The 20,868-nt window shown below is 34.1% G+C and overlaps 1 protein-coding gene across 4 annotated transcripts in view; it reads right to left on the bottom strand.

Annotated features, from left to right (window-relative positions):
* Nucleotides 1-8,624: 8,624 nt before the first annotated feature.
* The window catches only part of LOC150107302 (short/branched chain specific acyl-CoA dehydrogenase, mitochondrial), a 186,810-nt gene continuing 174,566 nt past the window's right edge, over nt 8,625-20,868 (bottom strand). For all 4 annotated transcript variants that reach the window (XM_090391162.1, XM_090391160.1, XM_090391161.1 and 1 more), the window contains one exon: nt 8,625-8,765. In XM_090391162.1, the coding sequence (XP_090247288.1) occupies nt 8,689-8,765 (77 nt within the window). In that variant the 3' untranslated portion in view covers nt 8,625-8,688. The remainder of the gene's footprint in view (nt 8,766-20,868) is intronic.

Raw genomic sequence — 20,868 nt, 5'->3', positions numbered from 1 at the left:
TGCAATAAGTGTAATAAAAATTATTTGAGATTCATTTGTAGCATGTTTTGATGTGTAGCTTTTGATAGAATTTTCTGCATAAATGAATTTCATCTGCCTATTTTGGCAGTTTTATTATTACAGTATGCTTTATCTAATCATGAGAAAATACAATAATTGTTGTTCACACATTTTTTGTAAGATCTTTTATCTTTAATTTGTTTAAAAGACTAAGAAGTTTATATTTCTTTTTCTTCATGATATGAAATGAAAATAATGCTTAGTACTTTATAAAATCCTGAATGTGTTAGATCTTTAATTCTCAATTTTTTACTCTAAAATTTTTTAACCTTCTTTTCTAAAAAAAAAAAATATTATCATTATTTTGGAAGCCTGTGGAGATTCATCACAACCTATATTATTTATAGCAATGCCAGAAGAGGGTTTAGTAAAATAAAAATGAGAAGATCAAGCAGGCTATCAGACGTCAAAACTGAATGAAAATCAGAGAAAAGTGAATGAATTTGTCACAGCCACCTTTGATTATTAAAGAACTTTCTTTGGAAGTTATTTGATAGTTTGAATTTTCCAAGTAAAGCATATACTTAGAACACTCAAAGTTTCTACTTCTATCAGGTGATAGAAGAAAAAAAAAATCTTTCAGATATTGAAGGCATCATTTTACAATTTTTTTAATCCAGGTGAAAGTATCAAGGAGGAGAAGTATTGTGAAACGTTATAAAACAAAAAAAAAAAAAAAAACTAGCTACATAAAAATGCAACTGTATATCATGCATGCTACTTATCAGACTTTCCATAAAACTTTCGTGTTTCAGCAATGATTACATATTAAATCCAGTCCACAATCAAGACTCAGATTTTACAGATCCAAGTGACTTATTTATTTGGTCTTCTTGTAGACCATTTTAGAAGCAAGAAGATTTAAAAATATATTAAAGACTGGTTCAAAAGCAGAGTTCAGGAGTTAGTATCCTCTAATATCTATATATAAAATTTAAAAAATTTCATTTAATTCAGTTTTTTTTTTTTTTCTTTTGAAAAACAGATATTGCTTTTCAGCACACTTTCAAAATGGAGTATACCACTGTTTATTTGATATAAATAGAGCCAATTACATAGCATCTGATCTCTGATATTTCTAGATGGTTCAGTTGTTTGAACTTAAAGATGTTAGGGTGGGGAGTTCAATTTTCAAGTAATTACAAAAATTGCAAATAACAAACATCGATGTGATTGTTTTTCTGAAGTAGCAGCATGATAATGATGAAATAATTGATAAAACTGCAAACAAAGGAGACACTGAGACAATTGATTTTCTTATTAGGTTGCATAACTGGAAGAGTAGATGTCCTGTAATTCTGTCTATATAGTTAATTCTTACAAGGGACTCAAGAATAGTTTGTTGCAGTGGATACTTAGTGTGCTATAATGAATAGTAGAGCTTTGGTCAGTATTTTTGATAGTTTGTTATAATGGAATTTGCCATAGTGAAAGCCAGCTGTATTAGATAGCTGCATGAAAAAACCATGATGTTACATCTGCTGCATGGTTATATGGAAAGAAATTAGTATATTGGTGCATGCTAGATTACACTGTAATGAAAGTTAATTATATAATACACGTTTCAATTTCTGTCTGAATCTTTTAATTCTGCATATCATATCCTTATGCACAAATCAATATAACATAAGCTGGGAAACCTAATAACATATTTTTCATTAAAAAGATGTTTAATTATTTCAATATCATCTCTGTTCTGGTTATTACAGTGGTGTAGAATATGTCTGATCAAGCTTAAGCCAAAGGTTCTATGTAGCATCAGTTTGCTCTGGTGATTCAGTAAAGCTGAACATGTCAGTTTTACATTATCTGAAGTACAAAGCAATGTGTGTATAGAACTCACACTACTTTGTACTTTGGTGGATATCCTTGAGCCCATTAACAGACAAAGCACTCACAACTGACTCTGGCAACATCCATTCCACTCATTCACCACTCTCCAAGCAAAAAATCTAGTCCTCACATCCCAACTGACCACACCTTTATTCAACTTCCAGGGATGATCCCTTGTTCTGGTCCCTCTAGCCAAGTGCTGAAACATTTCCCCTGCATCTACCCTATAAAATCCTTTAAGCAACTTAAATGTTTCTATTATATCCCCTCTTTTCTCCTATCAACCAACTTCTGCAATCCACACATCGCCAAATTATCCTCATAGGGAACATTCAACAGGCCACTCATCATCCTGGTCACAACCCTCTGAATTCTCTACACCGCTTCCTCATTCCAAAGAAACCCAATGGATCAGAATTGAGCACAGTATTCCAGATGTGGGTGTATCAAGGCCTTATAAAGAGGAATTACAACTTCCTTATCTCTACTTGTTAATGTGCTCTTCACTAGCCAAGTAATCTTATGGGCTACCTTCACAACTTTAGCAATATGTCCTCTAAACTTTAATTCTCAATTTCTAGCTTCATCTGTTTCCTGGAGTACAGTGCAATCAATGTGATAATCTTTTATTCCAAAATGCATAACTTTACATTTCTCAACATTAAACTGACACCCATTAACTTTTGCCCATACTGACAGCCTGTTTAAATTTTGTTTAAACAGGCTGTCAGTCCTGCAAGCTCTCCATATCACAACTTGATTAACTATTACTCTACCTAATTTTGATCATCAGCAAACAACTGAATGTCTCCTTTCAGGTTATTTCCTATATCATTTATTCATAAATTAAGCAGCAATGGTCTCAGCACTGAACCTTGCGGCACACCACTAGTCACCTGTTTTTGCCTTGATTCTGCTCCTCCATATACCACTTTTTGATATCTGTCCAGCAGCAGCCACCCTCTTATCCACTTAATCAGTGTTATATCCATCGCCATTTGTTCTAATTTGCATAACAGTGTTCCATGAGATATTCTGCCATATGCTTTTGCAAAATCATCATGTAGCCATTTCCTTTATCCAGCTCAGCTGTTACTCTATTATAAAAAGTTAATCAATTACTAAGGCATGACCAACCCTTCACAAAGTCATGTTGACTCTAATACAGTATCATATTTTTATCTACCCATTCTTGAATCTGTTTTTTACCAATTTTTCTAGTACTTTTACCACAACGCCTAAGATACTGATTGGTCTATAATTTGCTACTGTTGTCTTAGAACCTTCCTATGGCTATGCTGATATGGAATGCACAAGTTTGGAGTGTGGTATTGTCAATTTAAACAGGATCCCTCAATCGAAATCGATATGCCCTCTGAAACATCGAGAAATACTAAAATGTGCCCATATCAAAGTGGTCAGTAATTAATTAAGCAAGATAATAAAATAAATTGGAATTTTATTTGCTCATACAAACTAAACTTGTGTGTGTGTGTGTGTGCATACGCTATCATGTACATGTGCATATACTGTGACGCCCAGAAAATTTTTGAAAGTTCATATATTTCATAAATGAAAGTTCTTAAAATTCAGTGACTTGCTGAAAACATATCAGTAAATGTTTAGTGGAACAATGCAAATCATGTTCCTTCAAAAGGAATTTACTCAAAAATAAGCTTGGAATCCAATCCTGTTTAGTTTCTTATCCTTTCAAGAATAGGAAATTAAATATGATTCTAAGTCTTCAGCCCAGAAACACTTTTTATGTATCTTCTGGATAAGAAAATACCTTACAATCTGTATTTACATACTCATGGTCTTTGCAATTGGTTTAATAGGTTATGCAGTAAGCTATCAAAGATTGGAAAAAGTCTAAAGCAATAAAGTGGTACTTTATTTGCTTTAGGTTCTTGCTGTTGAATCTTTTTCATTCTTTCTGAAGTTACTTTTCACATACACTGCTTGAAAAGAAGTTAACAGACACCATAGTTTGAGAAACAAACAGCCATCATATCCACTTTAATAAGATGTGGGACCTCCTTTTGCTGCGATGACTGCAGCAATCCTATGGGGCATACTTTCCACAAATATACGATAGTAACCAGTGGAAATTTGGACCACTCTTTCTATAGGCATGTAATGGGGTCCTCAACTGTTGTGGGGACATGTCCATTTACCTCACTTGACACTCCACTTCATCCCACAGATGTTCAAATCAAAATTCATTCCCAAAATTCAAAATCATTTCCAAGAACTCTTTAGTAATATTTATATTGTCTTCGCAAGCCCTAAGAAACAGAGATCATGAATATCGAAACTTTCATCAAGTGCAATTGGGAGGTTCTAAGACTACAGTAGCAAATTATAGACTAATCAATATCTCAGGCATTGTGGTAAAAGTACTAGAAAAATTGGTAAAAAACAGATTTCAAGAAGCACTGTACGTTTGCAGATATTTCTTGCAACTAGTCATACAGATTGTCTGCCATTATTCTTTCGATCAGAGTATTTCTGGACAAAGAAATATCGTGAAATACTTACCCGTTTTTGGGACAGATGTTTTCGGCTGCTTTTCTTTGGCAACACAAATTGTTTTGTTACAAATAATGCACATAATTTTGTCCTTTGTTTCAGTGCAGAAGTAATTCCCATTTTTCGTGGAACTTTCTCCCCCTCATCAGCAATTTTTCTTTTTCTTGTTGTCTTAGAAAGTGACATCTAACCTTACGGTTAGATTATGTTGCTTGTGTCATTGGATCGTGTTCAGTGCACTGACGTGCTTCAGAGATCACTGACTGACTGTAGCAGGCAATTATGAACTCGTGCAGCCTGGATTCACATGGGCATGTATGCTGAGTGTGTCACTTTGGTCACGTGAACAGCTGCTAGCCAATAGAATTCAATTTTTTCAGCATGCTACCTGCAATGCTATAAATTAACAATGAAAGTATAAATATAGTTTACAATTAATTAGGATCAGATCTAACATTGAAATTGCGATATAAATTTTTATTCTTGCATCCATATTGTAACTATAACTATAAATATTGTATGAAAACAAACAAATCGAATGTTTAAATTGATATTTCTGTTTTATTATAAAAAAAAGCAACCATCCTTTTTTTTTAATATCTTTCCTTGAGGTGTCACTGGCTGCAAGAAATTGCTTTGCAGTTCTGTGGACCGCCAGTTTGACACCCCTGGTGTAGAGTATAATAGAAAATTCAAATACAATACATTGAAACTATGTGTCATAAACAATAGTTATCTTATCATGTGCTGTGCAGTTGTGAGGATGCCTGTAAATTGTTATACTATTGGGATGCAAAGAATTAATTTAAAAAAATGAATATAACAGTACCATTGCCAATAACAGTTTTCAAGATTTTGAGCATGGAGAGAGAGGGAGTGAGCCACTAAGACCTCCCCAACTGGGGCAGTGTAGAAGAGCCTTAGCACTTTATCTGAAGAGGCATTTGAATTTGTGAATGCTTCTGTGTAGCAATTTTGGAAATATCCAAAGTTGCTACATAGAAATAGTACAAATTCAAATTTCCCTCTTCTCTTCAATGTAGAACCTCCTCTCTTCAAAGAAAGGACGTTCTACATTGTCCCAATTGGGGAAATCTTGATGATAGACTACATATGCCCAACTAGCAACCATATATTATAATTATTTTATTAGAATCTTAATAGTTTAACATAACCATTATATAGCATGTAGAGTCAGTGTGATGTATTTGAATTTTTCCATTGTACTCTACAGTGAATATGGTTTTAATACATAAACTGAAACATTTGTATGCGGAGAGTTTATTTAAGATTATTGCAAGTAAAAGAATTTACCTACCTAGGAAGCCTAATAACATCAGATGGAAGAAGTGGAAGAGATGTGAGAACAAGTATAGCACAAGAAAAAAAAAAGGCATTTAACAATGTCATTGAGAACAAAGAAGCACTTATAAAAGCTTTGTCTGAAGTGTATGCAAGACTTCTAGCATTTGAGGTGTGATGTTGGTGCCGAATGCAAAAGATCGTACAGTACAGTACAGAGTTGCAAATGAAGAAATACGATGGTGTGCTGAAAAGTTGTGATAGTTACAGTGAAGGAATTGAGGTAGAACTATGTAACTTACAGATTATTCCCCACAAAGTGTTATGCATTGTTACAATGCTGCTACATCATTTGCAATCCTCTGAGAAAAAAGGTCTTCCCGTCATTGTACAAACCAGTCCTCAGCTGTGGTAAATTTTGTTCCTTTCAAGTGTTTCTTTAAATTTGGGAATAGAAAATAGTCAGATGGGACCAGGTCTGATGAATAAGGTGGGCAAGTCAGACATTGAAAGCCCAAGTTGTGTATTATCCATTGGGTTTCATGAGCAGTGTAAGCAGGTGCACTGTCCTGCAAAAGGTGCATGCCTCTGCTCAGTTTCCTGTGACATTTTTCTTTTAGTACTACCCTCAATTCCTTCAGAGCTGTTGAATAAGCTGCTGCTGTAACAGTTTCACCTTTTTTGAGGTACCTTGTTAACAATTACACCAGTGGTTCGCAAACTTTTTCAGTTCGCAGCACCCTTAGTGTATCAGGATTTTTCCATGGTGCCCAAAGTCAGAACATAGGCCTACCTAACAATTTCAGTGCGCAGTTGGTGCAGTTGTTTCAGTGAAAATATTGGAATATTTCGTGGTGCCCTGGGGTGCACAGTTTGGGAACCACTGGATACACCATCAACATCCCAAAAGACAATGACAAGAACCTTCCTTGCTGACTTTTGGGTTCGGAACTTCTTTGGCTGTGAAGAACCTTTGTGTCTCTGCTCCACTGACTGTTGTTTGGTCTCTGGGTCATAGTAATGAAGCCATGTTTCGTCAATAGTCACAATATGAACAAAAAATATGCATCTGATTTCTCAAAATTACCTAAAATCCCTTAAGATGACAGCACATGTTCTCTCTTTTGGTCGACATTCAAACATATTGGGACCCACTTCGCTGAGAGCTTCTGCATGTCCAGATGTTGGTGGATAATGACCCCAATTTGTTCCCTTTATATCCCCAGAGTCTTTGCAATGTTTTTGGCTGGTATTCATCTATCATCAAGGATTGTAGCATGCACTGCATTGATGTTTTCAGGTGTGATCACTGTTGAAGGTCTTCCTGACCTGGGGCATCTGTTATCTCAGGATGCCCAGTTTTAAACTTGGGCACCCATCTGGCAACTGTTGGATATGCTGGGGCACCATCCACTAAAGTTTCACGTAAAGTTTTGTGAATGTTAGTTGCAGACTTTTCTTGCAGCATGAAAAACTTGATGATGACTCACATCTCTGTCTTTGAATTTCTTCTAAAGCACTGACATGTCTTCTTATATATCCTAAAAAAATCAAATTATTACAATTTGATGAAACATGGGGGTTAAAGGGTTTCAAGATATGTTCTTTCTTGTGATTATATCAGTCACTTTAACCCTGTAGAGATCACGTCGAAAAAATTGCAGCTTAGGTCACATCTATTCAAGAGATACATTCATTACTAGTATGTGCTGAAATGTGATAAAACTTAAAAAAAAAACACTGCAAATATAATACATGATGGTTTATTTATTTTCAGTTACAATCTAAAAATTATTGAAGAAAGAAACAAAACAAAAAAAAAACTAAACCAATACTATACTGACATTTGACTTTGCAGTATCTCTCAGATACAATTTACTATCAAATATCACTTTCACTTTCAACTCTATCATTCTCATCATCGGACTCGAGTAACATTCGCTAAATCTTTTCAACATCTGATGGATTATCCAATCGATATATTTTTCCAGCCATTTTCAACGGTAAATTAAAAAAAAAAAAAAAAAAAAACTAAACTAATATTATACTGACATCGGAGTTCACGGTATCTCTCAGATACAATTTACTATCAAATATCACAAACCTTTACATAACACGTGTTAAACTAAACTGATGGCATAAACAGTGCAGAATATCACTCTTAATATATATATGCACAGCTAGTCTAGTCATGACCTCCAAGTTATAACTGGATATGTGTAAGAACATTTATATTAAAACAATTTGTTTGTATCTGTCAGATCAGCTGCGACCTCTGCAGGGTTAATATCATTTTTGTTCTAGTCAAATAAACATTCTTCTGCATGATTTGGTTAATATTTTTCATCTAATAGAAATGAGGCTTCAAGACAAAAAAGAGTTATTGAAATATCTATTGAGTAGACTGAGATAATGCAAGATAAATAGGGACCTAAGCCACCCTAATAATTGTATGCAGTCCTCAGCACTACATGCCTCTGCTCAGTTTTTTGTGACATTTTTTCTTCAGTACCAACCTCAATTCCTTCAGAGCTATTGAATAAACTGCTGCTGTAACAGTTTCACCTTTTTATGAGGTACTTGTTAACAATTACACCAGTGGTTCCCAAACATTTTTAGTTCATGGCACCCTTAGTGTATCAGGATTTTTCCATGGCACCCAAAGTCAGAATACAGGCCTACCTAACAGTTGCAGTGTGCATAGTTATCTGTCATGTTGTGTAATAACACTAAAATTGTTTAAATCAAGAAATTTGGACTAAGGGAATAGTTTTTGTTACAGGGAAACGTTTGCTAGATTGTATGTCTCCTATTAGAGATTATTTGTTATGCTCTTTAACACTACATTGTTCTATTCTGTTAATGATTGACAGTCACTCTCAATAAGACACTGCAGATGCTTTTAATGTATTTAATAAACAAAGAACATTAATTTCATGTACAGTTCACTATACAAGCAATCTAATTTACAGTCTCGGCTGCCAAAATTTTAGCAATTGTATTTAATTGAATATTGCTTGTTCCTTCATAAATGGCACCTAATAATTAAAAGAAAGCAAAATGTTAGTTAAATCTGTACATTGATAATAATTTATCCGTATATAATAATACATTAATAATAATAATAACAACAATATTATTATTATTACAGTAGACCCTCTACTTTTAAGAATGATGAAAATTTTTTTTATGAATGTATGAAAGGGAACCAGGGCAAACAGCAAAAAGTCAGCTATTGAAACAAATCCCAGAACACTCCAAACTCAACATCAACAGAGTTCAAAATTGGTACTATCAACATAAGAGGCATCATTGGAAAAGAAATGGAACTAGCAGATGAATTGAATAAGTACCAATTGACATAATAGGCATGACTGAAACAAAGATGACAAAAACAGGTGAGATCTTTCTAAATGAAAAATATAAAATGTTATATTCAGGCAATAACAACCAGGGAAAAGAGGGAGTAGCTGTAGTATTCAACACTATGAGGATAATCTTCTTGAATGGTAGACAATGTCAAGTAGAGTGATGTGGGCAAATATCAGAATGGGGAACTGGGAATGACTTCTGCTCTTCCACATATCTAACCATAATGATGTCTAACCATTAGACATCATCATGGTTAGATGATGTCTAACCATGACATCCTCATGACATCATCTAACCATGTCTCACTTATTCCAACAATTTTTGGGTGAACAGACTAAATTAGTGCAACCATCTGCCTTGTTTCTTATGCTTCTAGCATTTGTATATAAACACAACAGCTCATTCCTGGATCTACAACTAGTTCCACTTGATAACACTCATTCGATGTGATCTCTCCATGCTCGACTAGGGCCATCTCCCTTTCCTGTCTACACATGCTCTCACATCCTCTTGGAGTATCCACCTTTCTCACACTGTGTACCCCTGTCCACTCTGCATCCCCATTCTCTCATTTTCCACATTCATGCCACTTACTTCCTCTTTCATAACCACCTCTTCAATCTCTCCTATTGTACTCTCCTGCTCTTCCACATAGTTGAGAAATCTTTGGAATATAGCAAGGATTTGTATTCAAGTTTTGTTGATCTGGAAAAGCCATATGGCAAGGTGCCAAGAGAAAAACTCTACAATACAATACAGTTATATAGTCTAAATGAGACATTATATTAAGCAATACGTAGTCTCTATTTAAACTGTAAGTTAGAATTGAAGGAGAATACAGGAAGATGGTTTGAGGTAAAATCAGGTGTGCACACTATCTCCATTGTTATTCATCATCTATATGGATCACAATATAAAGGAAAGTGGTATTAAATCTGATATAAAGATTAGCAATGTCAATTTTAGCTCCTTACTTTATGCAGATGATGCTATACTTCTGAATAAATTCAGTACAAGGCTGCAAGATTCCCTGACTAAATTAAATAAATTTGGTATGAAAATCAGTAATAAAAAGACAAAAACAATAAAAATAGGCATAAACTGTGAAAACATCAACTGTATCCTGAATGGTGAACCTATAGAACAAGTAAAGCATTTCAGCTATTTAGGCATTTACTTCAATTTTTAGTGAAGATGGTAAATTAAATATAGAAATAAATAACAGAATTAGTAAAGCTGATATGGTAAGAAGTCAGCTGAATAAATTTATATGGAATAAAAAGAAATTAGTCAAAACACTAAATTAGCTGTATACAAGACAGTGTTCAAACCAATTTTATGGATCTGAGAGCTGGGTTGGAAATAAAATACTTGATCAAAGACTAGAGACTTCTGATATGAGAGTTCTAAGAAAGATTAATGGGGTGAATAGATGGCATCAATGGCATCTTCATTTTTAATGTGACATTAAAAATGAAGATGTTAGGAAAGAACTTGACATTGTTAGCATCCAGAAATGTGTTAGCAGAGCTAATCTCAAGTGGTATGATCAGTTAAACAGAATGGGAAAGGAAATATTAGAAAAACAAGTGTTCTTTGCCAGGTTGGCAGGAAAAAGACCCAGAGGAAGACCAAGATCTAGATGGATTGCAGTAAAAAAAGCACCTTAAAAGATAGAAATATAAGATCTGATAATATTGGAGTCTTGACAGATAACAGATTAATTTGGAGGAAAATTGTTAATCAGAATTAGTAATGGTGTAACTTTCTCATGTAGTAGTAGTATCATAATTATCCTATACACCCCCTTAGGGTATATATATATATATATATATATCAGAAATTTGATGATGATATATGAAAGGCCTGGCCATAGAGGTGATCAGTATGTGTATACTTCAATGATAGGTTGTCAGTGACTTGGCCAGGGTGTACAACTGAGAATGAAACATTTTAACAAATATAAATGATAACCGAATCAACATGGTTTATTATTTTTTATCCAATAACTCAGTTTAACGTCACCAAATATTGTATGCATATTTGCATTTTAAAAGTACCAGTCTTGTATCCTGATCACTTCACAGCTGCAGCCAACTGTTGTAGTTTGCCTAATTTTCATTTATTACAGAACAGCACATACATCTTGCCTCAAAAATGCCCCCAAAAAGAGGAAATGTGAATTTTAGAATACAAAATCTTTAAATAAGCAGAAAGCAATAACATTTGATATATTGCCACATGACAAGCTGGTAATTAAATTGGAATGAATGGGGCTGAACAGTAGATTAGTTCGCTGGATTGGAGATTGGCTGTCTGATAGGTATCAACGAGTTGTCTATGGCGGAGTGATATCCCTGAAGAGTTACTAGTGGTGTACCCCAAAGGCCTGTTTTAGTTTCCATTGCTGTTTAATTTGTATGTAAATGATATTTGGAGAGGTCTGAATGTAAAGAATAAACCAAAAAAAATTTATATTACATTATCATAGTTCAAACTGTGTTTCTAAGAACACAACTATAATTAGATAAAGTTGGGTATAATGTATATATAAACTTAAAAAAGTGTGTGTGTATAGAATAAAAACACTATTATACTATTTAAACCAGTACTCTTCAGCCTTTTATTACTTATCGCCCACTTGTGTAACTTTTGTGAGGGTAAAATTTCCTTATCGCCCAGTAATATTTATATTGAGAAAAAAAAAGTTACATATCCTACATAAAACAATAAAATTAATTGAAATCACCTTTAATTTAATGAGATCTTGGGCCTGATGCTGAGAAACTAAATGTTGGATATGTGGTTCAATGTTCACAAGGAACAAGCAAAGATCTCCTCTTTCAGTGATTTTCAGACAGTTTCTCTGTTTGGTGACAATATGACTCACAGCACTAAAGCCTGATTCCACAATATATGAGGTAGAGAAAGGTAGCAGTAAATTAAATATCATTTTCCACACATTTGGGTATAAGGCAGGCATTTTTTATTTTTTTTTCCCCCGAGTTTTTGGTATCCACCACTACTGAAATTCAATTTGCTTTCTTCATCATATTACGTTCTAATAGTTCTTCTTGACATGTTATATCAGCCCCAGCATCATTTGCAGTAAAAGGATTCAACATCCAGTAATATACCTTCAAGTTCAAAATACCACTAAATTGTTTTTCCATATCCAATCTAAGTTTATTGATGTGACTACTGGACTTTTCAATCTCTTTTGGAGTTACATCATCTTTTATTGATGACAATTCCAGAAACTGATGAAATTCCCTCTTCAAAAGATTATGATGGAAAAGATCAAGTTTTTCGATAAATAATGACACATTTTTGCAACTGATAAATGTTGTTATATTGACTCCTTGAAGCTGCAAATTAATTTCATTAAATTTCTTAAAAATGCCTGCCAAATAAAATGTATCATGCTTTATTATTTTTAATTGTTGACAAAGATCAGCCTCATTTTCACTTTCGAAAAACTGTATGATACTCTCATATAATTCAACAAAATGAATCAAGCATGCACCCTTTGAGAGCCAACGAATTCTGTGTGTAACAGTAACCTAATAAACTGTTCATTATTGTCCTGGCACAACTATCAAAACAGTCTATCATTTTTGGTTCGATTTGATCTTATTTATGGTCCTAATTATTATACTTAATGATGAATGAAGGCTTGTAAACAAATGTTTTTCTACAAGATGTTGCCTATGTACCACACAATGAATACACAAAATATTTGCCACTTCCTCCTTCAAATAAGCAACAAAATCATAATAGCAACCTTCACTGATGCTGCTCCATCAGTAACGCATGCAACAATATTATTCAAGGGTATATTATTTTTTTGCAAAGTAGATCTCACAGGCAGTAAATATTGATAATCCTTTTGTATCTGTAATAAGATTTAAAGTGAATAACATTTCTTTTTGCAATGTACTGTTTTTATCAAAATACTGTACATGTGCCAACAAGAAATCATTATTATCTACAATGGTAGACTTGTCCAACTGCATGGAAAATTATGAGTTTTGGAGAATAGCTGTAAATTTATTTTTAACATTGGCCGCCATTTCGTCAATCTGGCACCTTATTGCGGTATTGCTAAGGTGTAATGTTTTTATATTTTCAGTTGGATTCTGATGCATTACTGTTGAGATAAATTCTTTGATTGAGGGTATTATCAAAATTTCTTTAGTGCTTTGGCTTTTACCACTTTTTGCAATTAATTGTGATATACGGTAAGCTGCAATTAATCCAGCTTCGTCTTTGCATTTTGCTTCTTGAATGATGCAGTTATTGTAGAATGATTTTAAAATCTTTCATACAGTTCTTGAAAGTATTCAGTAGGCTTCTCTTAATCTTTTGGATGTTTTATAGCAAGAATGTTCTTGCAATCGACTTGGTTTCATTGCTTCATTAGATAATGTCTTGTGGCATAGAAAACACATTGGAATCTGTTTGTTTGTAATTGATTCGAATATTTATAATTGAACTGAATATTTATTTGTAAATCTATTACAAATAAATATTCAGATACTCTGGTAAATAGCCACAAACATATTTCTTTTTTTGAGACATGGTTTCAATATTTGTTGCACAAATTATTCAAATCACAACACAATAATAATAATGCAAAAAAATCAGAAATCTCATCAATGGCAATACCATGCACTAGCAATATATGTTTCGACTAAGTCACAGAGGCTGTGTGCCCTGGTGAACCTATATTGTTGCATGTTGAATGAAAACGTTTTGGCATGATCTTGTTTTATGTATATTCAATACCCGTATGCATGCATTCAACTAATAACATGGCACGACAAATAAAATCGTTTTGGAACAATCTCGTACTTTTTCTTTTCACATACATTCTCTCACAAATTTGAGTTTGTATATTTTTAATACAGCATGCAATTATTCTGCTGCCTACCTGAAAGCTTAAATCACCCATTAGTGGGCGATTTAAGTGACTTAAATCAGTGCTCTTCAACTGTCCAGGTTGAAGAGCACTGATTTAAACAATATAGAAGTGATTTATTAAGTGATTTTTAAAAAAAAATTTTTTTTTAGCCTTCTTGTTCTCTTAAGAAAAACTTATCAGATCATATCTGTCAGTCTCCTCTCCACATGCATACATACAAAATTTGAACCTTAAAGCTTCGTAAAATTTTGCAGGAATATCTACTTTAAGCATTTCAGAATATTTCATAAATCCCTCTTTTCAACAATACCTTTCATCATATTTTTATTAATATAAAGCACATAAATCTTAATTGTGCCATTAATTAAGCAAGTTTAAGAAAGTGCAAGTACTGCCAATTTAAAATTCTTATTTCAAATTATGAAATAACAATTCTTAGCATGATCAAATGATGCAGCATAATATAAGCTGGTTATACCTTTAATACTGCATAACAGCAAATTTGTTTTGGTAATCCAAACAAAACATTATTAATAGGGGCTCACAGCTGTTGTATCATCATACAAAATTTAAAAAAATATATATTATTAATACTGGAAGATTTTCTTTGGGTTACAGAAGATAATATGGGCAAATGAAGAAATCTTTGATAGGAAGAATACAATAGTTACTCTGTTGTGGTTTTAATGGTTTCAAAGCTTTTAAAACAGGAGTTCTGAAGATCATATTTAGTGCATTGCCTAAAAATACAACAGAACTATAATAAAACAAAAAAAAAAAAAATCCACTAGAACTATGGAAGTAAGAAACCAAACAGAATATGAACTTCCTTCTGTGACTGCTTCCAATCAGAGAAATGCAATTTGATCACTACACCCTGTCCAAAAAGAAAAACTGAACTTTTTGGTAGAAAATAAAACACATGCTAATTATAATTATTCAAATAATTTATTTCAATTAATATACTCTCCCTCAGCTTCGATACAGCATTTGGCATGGTCAATTAATTCGTTAAATGAGTTTTTTATATCAGTTTTTGGGATACTATCAAGGGTTGTGGTTACTGCTGCTTAAAAACATTTTCAATGGTGTATCGCTTTCCTTTCATTGCCAATGAAGTCGGGGGAAAAAGAAAGAAGTCACAGGGTGCTAAATCAGGGGAATACGACGAGTGATCCAACACACAAACTTGGTTTTTGCTCAAAAACTGTCTCACAATGTTTGAACGATGAGATGGTGCATTATCATGCAAAAGTGACCAGCTGCCTGCATCATGATATTCATGCTATACGCGACGAATTCTCGCTATCAATCGCTTCAAAACTTCGAGATGAAACTCGCTATTGACCGTTTGGCAAACTGTATCGAAGCTGAGGGAGAGTATATTGATTGAAATAAATTATTTGAATAATTATAATTAGCCTGTGTTTTATTTTCTATCAAAAGTTTGGTTTCTTTTTGAACGAATTTTTTGTGGATAATGCCCTTGGAATCATAGAAACAAATCAGCATTGTCTTTACTTTTGACTTCTCCAAGCAACTTTTTGCGGATGCCCCTCTTCTGGTGGTCTCTTCTCAGCACTCTGTTTTGGGCTCATACTCAAAACATCACGTTTTCACCAGTAACGATTGTTTCAAGGAAGTTTGAGTCCTTATGAGCGGTTTTAACGAGGTCCTTGCAGTGTTCAATTCGATACATTTTTTGGTCGTCAGTCAACTTGTGGGGAACAAATCGCAAATTCAATTTACAAAGGCCCAAACTCTCGGTCAAAATGTTGCGCACAGTTGATTTTGGAATCCCCAATTCATTTTCAATCAATCTCACAGATGATTTTGGGTTTTCTTTGATAAAATCACGCACTTTTTGGATATTAGTGCAATTTGGATACAACTTCGCTCAGTCCAGTTTTTGGACGGCCCGGCTTTTCGTTGTCCTCAAGCGTCTCACGACCACTTTGAAATCACTTAAACCACTCGTAAACTTGAGTACGGGATAAGCATTCATCACCGTTTGCTTCTTGAAGCATTTGATGTGTTTTGTTAAAACTTTTACCAAGTTTAACACAAAAGTCAATTGCAGCTCTGTTTGAAACTCATTTTCCGACCATCTGTCAAAACACACTGTCACTCTTGGCACTATAACTTGGCTTCTAATGAAACAAATGTCATAAAACATTTGACACAACACTAATGAAGATTGCTGCTTTCGACAACAAAAAGATGCAACATGTGGCGCCACTAGTTCTATTTTCGAAAAGTTTGGTTTCTTTTTGGACAGAGGGTGTAGTTTGCATGTGGTATGTTTATTTGCAAACACCTTCTGAGATGAAACTATTATCTCTGAGAGAGCTATTATGCACTCTCTTCCCACTAGCCAAAATCAGCCTATTTTGGCACTGTCTTAGCAATACTTTTACTTTTGTCAATTATTTGTCCATGGAGTCACAAGACTCATCATGGGAGGTCCATCCTAGATAACACCAGTCCTTAAACTCATTCACCGTTCATGCTTCCACCACCTTATCAGGCAACGAATTCAATGAATCATATCTGCACAATAAATTAATTTTTACACTGGTACATGTGTGATTCTATAATTATGACTCCACATGTCTCATACAGGAATTATCATATCTGTCAAAAGCTCTGACAGATATGATAATTCCTGTAGGATATCAATCATTAATGCTAGATCTTTTAAAAATTCCAAATTGAGAAGTCGGTTTAAAAAGCCTTTATATTTATTGTTCGATGCAAAATGCTTGCATAAAGCTGGGTAATTTCTCCACAAAGCAAGAGCCATTTGTAAACTGCAAGCTACCCAGCATGGTCCAAACACACGGCCGATCTTTAAAATTTCAATACCAAGGTCTTTTGCAATTGTATTTAATTCTCGTTGATTTTTTGGTGATTGATGATAAAAAGCATATAATTTATCCATAAATATTTCAAAATGATTTATTTCTTTAATGTTTTTTATCAAATCGTCTAATAATAAGTGTGAATGATTAGCGCAATGCCAAATCATAACATTGGGAAATTTTTGTAGAAGTCTGATTGCAACACCTGATTTGTTTCCTAACATTTTACATTACCATCAGAATAAAATGGCAATGATTTTTTATATAGTTATCAGAAAATCCATATGAATTAAAAGTAGCAATTAAGTAGCATGTATACATTTCACGGTGGTATTTTCTAGTTCTACAAGATTATTAAACAAGAACAAGGGGCTCGCAAATTTGAGAAAAAATTAACAAAGGGCTCGCACGAGCCCCTGCAAGCCTCTTATAGCTCACCACTGGGTTTAATACCACTTCATAATGTGATCCATATAGATAATGAATAACAGAGGGGATAATGTACATCCTTGTCTGACACCAGATTTAACATTAAACCATCTTCCTGTACAGGTATCCCTTGATTAACGCGGTTAATTAATCCCTCGATGTTACTGCGTATATCAAAATCGTGCTAATTAAATATAATAATCAATGGTAAAAATTACAATTCATCCATGATCAATTACTGTATTAGTAATTTGTTTTATATGGTACTCTTTTAGGAAAGATAAAAAATGAATGCAAAGTAAATGTTTAATAAATGGTTTTACCTAAGTTGGTTATTGCAATTTTTTTATCAAAAGTAGTTATCAAGAGTCATTTGAACAGTTTTAGATTTTTTCTTATCAGCATAATTCTACGATAACAAGCAAAATGACTCTCCAGACCTCAGCAAACAAGCATTCTTCGATTAACATCTTGATCCATATCTATTACTTGCTGCTTAAGCGATTCTAAACTGCAAAATATTCCATCCAGTTCTTTGATTGTTATCTCCTTTGGAACCTCATCTTCACATTCCATTTATTCGTTATCTTCATATGTGCATTGTTGTTCAATTTCAAGAAGATCATTGTCACTGAAATCTTTTGAATTTGAATCCAATATTTCTTTAACATCTTCTGCATCAACACCATCAAAACCAAGGTCTTCACCAATTGCAACAATTTCTTCGACCACGTTGTTCACAGGATTTTGAAAACACCCTAAGTCATTAGTACATTCTGGCAAAAGGTTTTTCCAAACAGCTTTCATGTGCTAGAAGACACTTGCTCCCACAAGTCATGAATGTTTTCAATTGCATGTTTAATGTTCAGTTTTTTCCAAAATTCTTGGAGTGTAATCGCATTTTCTCCCGTTGTTGTTTCTACTGCCTTTGAGAATGTCTTTTTAAGAAAATAGGCTTTGAAAGTTGCAATGATGCCCATGTCCATAGGTTGTAGCAATGATGCCATATTTGGTGAGAAAAATAAAGCTTTCACATTCTCACACAGATCATTAAGAGAATTTGGATGACCAAGTGCATTATCTAAAAGCAAAAGAGCTTTGAAAGCTAAGTTATTTCTCTTGCAATAAGCTTCAACTTCTGGGCAAAAATAAGACAAACCAATCTTCGAATAGACTTTGGGTAACCCAAGCCTTCTGATTCGTCTGCCAAATTAGAGGTAAAGAGTTCTTTTTAGATCCTTTTAAAGTCCTTGGGTCCTGAATTCGATAGACAAGCATCGGCTTCAATTTAAAATCTCCATTAGCATTCCCTCCCAGCATAACAGTTAAATATATTGATATAAAAGTTCTAGATGGAATTTTTGTCCAATAGCGGCCAGTTTCATCTACATTGAAAATTTGGCAGTAATCATAATCATTTTCTTCGATAATTTTCTGCAGCTCAGCAAGAAATATGGATGCAGCATCTTCATCGGCACCAGCCTTTGCTAGTTGTGAATTTTGAATTGTCTTCTTCATATTTAGTCTCTTTAAGTCTTGAAAACAGGCTTAGAGCTTTGGCCGTGATATTATAGGCACTAACTGGAATTCTGTTTTGATTGCAGTCGTCCAGCCAAATAATCAACAGATCTTCCATTTCAACCATTATAGCACTCCAGCTACATGTATATTGCATACATGCAGATGTAGATGCAACTTTACCTTGCTCGCAATACTCATCAGCTTTGGATAAAATAGTCCATATTGTAGACTCGTTAAAACCAAATTTGTGTCCAATCTTACTTTTACTTTCACCACATTTAAATCTTTTAATTATATCAAGTTTTGTATCTAAGGTAATTACTTTCCTCCTCCTTTTTTTCACTTAAACAAGTATGGAGGTATAAAAAACTTACGGTGGCTACGCTACATAGTTCAGAAGGCCTGGACAGAGGGAATAATTCCCCGATGATTGGAGTAGAGCTCTCATAATACCCATATATAGATGCATATTTGATCCATAATGGCCAGTAAGGTGGTCAATGCTAGCAGCGAAGTAACTTGCTGGGAGCACAGCTGTGTGGGAGGAATGACGTCATCTTATTCTTCGACATGATTAATGGGCTGTAAAATTTACAAAGAATGTAATTTGTAAATATGTACAGTAGAACAACTGGAGCTTGTAATACACCCACCCTTAACCATGCTACCAGCCAAGACGTATATATACGTCCACGTTATCATGGATGCGAAGTGCATATTAAAATTGTAATACCATTGATATTACATTGAAATATATGATGGATACGAAGCGTATGAGGATGCATATTTGATCCATAATGGTCAGTAAGATGGTTAATGCTAGCAGCGAAGTAACTGGCTGGCACTTAGACTCTGGAAGTATGGCTGTGTGGGAGGAATGACATCATCATGCTCATGCAACAAGACTTGCATGTTTTTGGGTGGTAAATTTAAAGGAGCATTAATCAAAACTCTTGTCGTGTATAGCAAGGGATTGCCGCAATTAATTTTGCTGCATTAATCAAATCCCACATTAAGCAAGGGATACCTGTACTTCCTTTAATTCTAACTGCTGACTTACAACTAAAATAAAAACTTACAACTGCTTGATATAATGCCCCATTGACACCACATAACTGTAGCGTATTGAATAACTTCTCTCTTGGCACCTTGTCATATGCCTTTTCCAGATCTACAAAACTTAAATACAGATCTTTGTTATATTCCCATGATTTTTCAACTATTTGTCATAAAGTGAAGATCTGATCCTGACAGCCTCTATTTGGCCTGAATCCAACTTGTTCTTCATCAAGCTTTTCTTCCACAATTCTTCTCAACCATTTCTCAAGTATACTTGCATCAATCTTACCAGGAACACTCAGTAGGGAAATACCTCTGTAATTCTCACATTCATTTTTATTTCCCTTTTTATATATGGGTACTATGAGAGCTCTATTCCAATCATCGGGGAATTCGTCGTTCTGTCCAGGCCTTCTGAACTATGCAGCGCAGCCACTGTAAGACTTTTATACCTCCATACTTGAGCATTTCTGGTTGAATAACATCTACTCCTACTGCCTTTCCACATTTCAGGCCTTTGATGGCTTCTTCTACTTCAAGTATGGATATGTATTCCTGACTGTATGCCTGGTCAGTGTTTTTTATCACTGTGCTGTCATCACTGCTTGTTCCATTTAGCAATTTTTCGAAGTAATTACTCCATACTTCAAGGATATCTTTTTCTCTTGTTTTCATGTCAGCTTTATCATCTCTAATTCCTTTTACGGCACCCTTTCATCCATTTCTGAGCTTCTTCAACAACCTCCAGAATATCTTGCCGCCCTCTTGATATTTATTTTCTATGTTCTTACCAAAATCTTCCCATGACTTTTGTTTAGCTAGTTTTACACAGTGTTTAGCATTTCTACATTTGGCTCTATATTCTCTAAGAGTAAAAGTTGGCATTTGCCAGGAACTTTTGATATGGTTTCTTCCTTTCCTTCACTGCTTCTTTAACTTCCTGTGTTCACTCCTTGCAGACAACCTCACCACATG

The sequence above is a fragment of the Typopeltis vanoorti genome, chromosome 4, assembly GCF_054136105.1.
Source record: "Typopeltis vanoorti isolate ZY-2024b chromosome 4, IOZ_Tvanoo_1.0, whole genome shotgun sequence".
In the NCBI taxonomy this organism is placed as follows: Eukaryota; Metazoa; Arthropoda; class Arachnida; order Uropygi; family Thelyphonidae; genus Typopeltis; species Typopeltis vanoorti.
The sequence above is the reverse complement of the archived record's forward strand: the minus strand, read 5'-3'. Positions and strand labels throughout refer to the sequence as shown.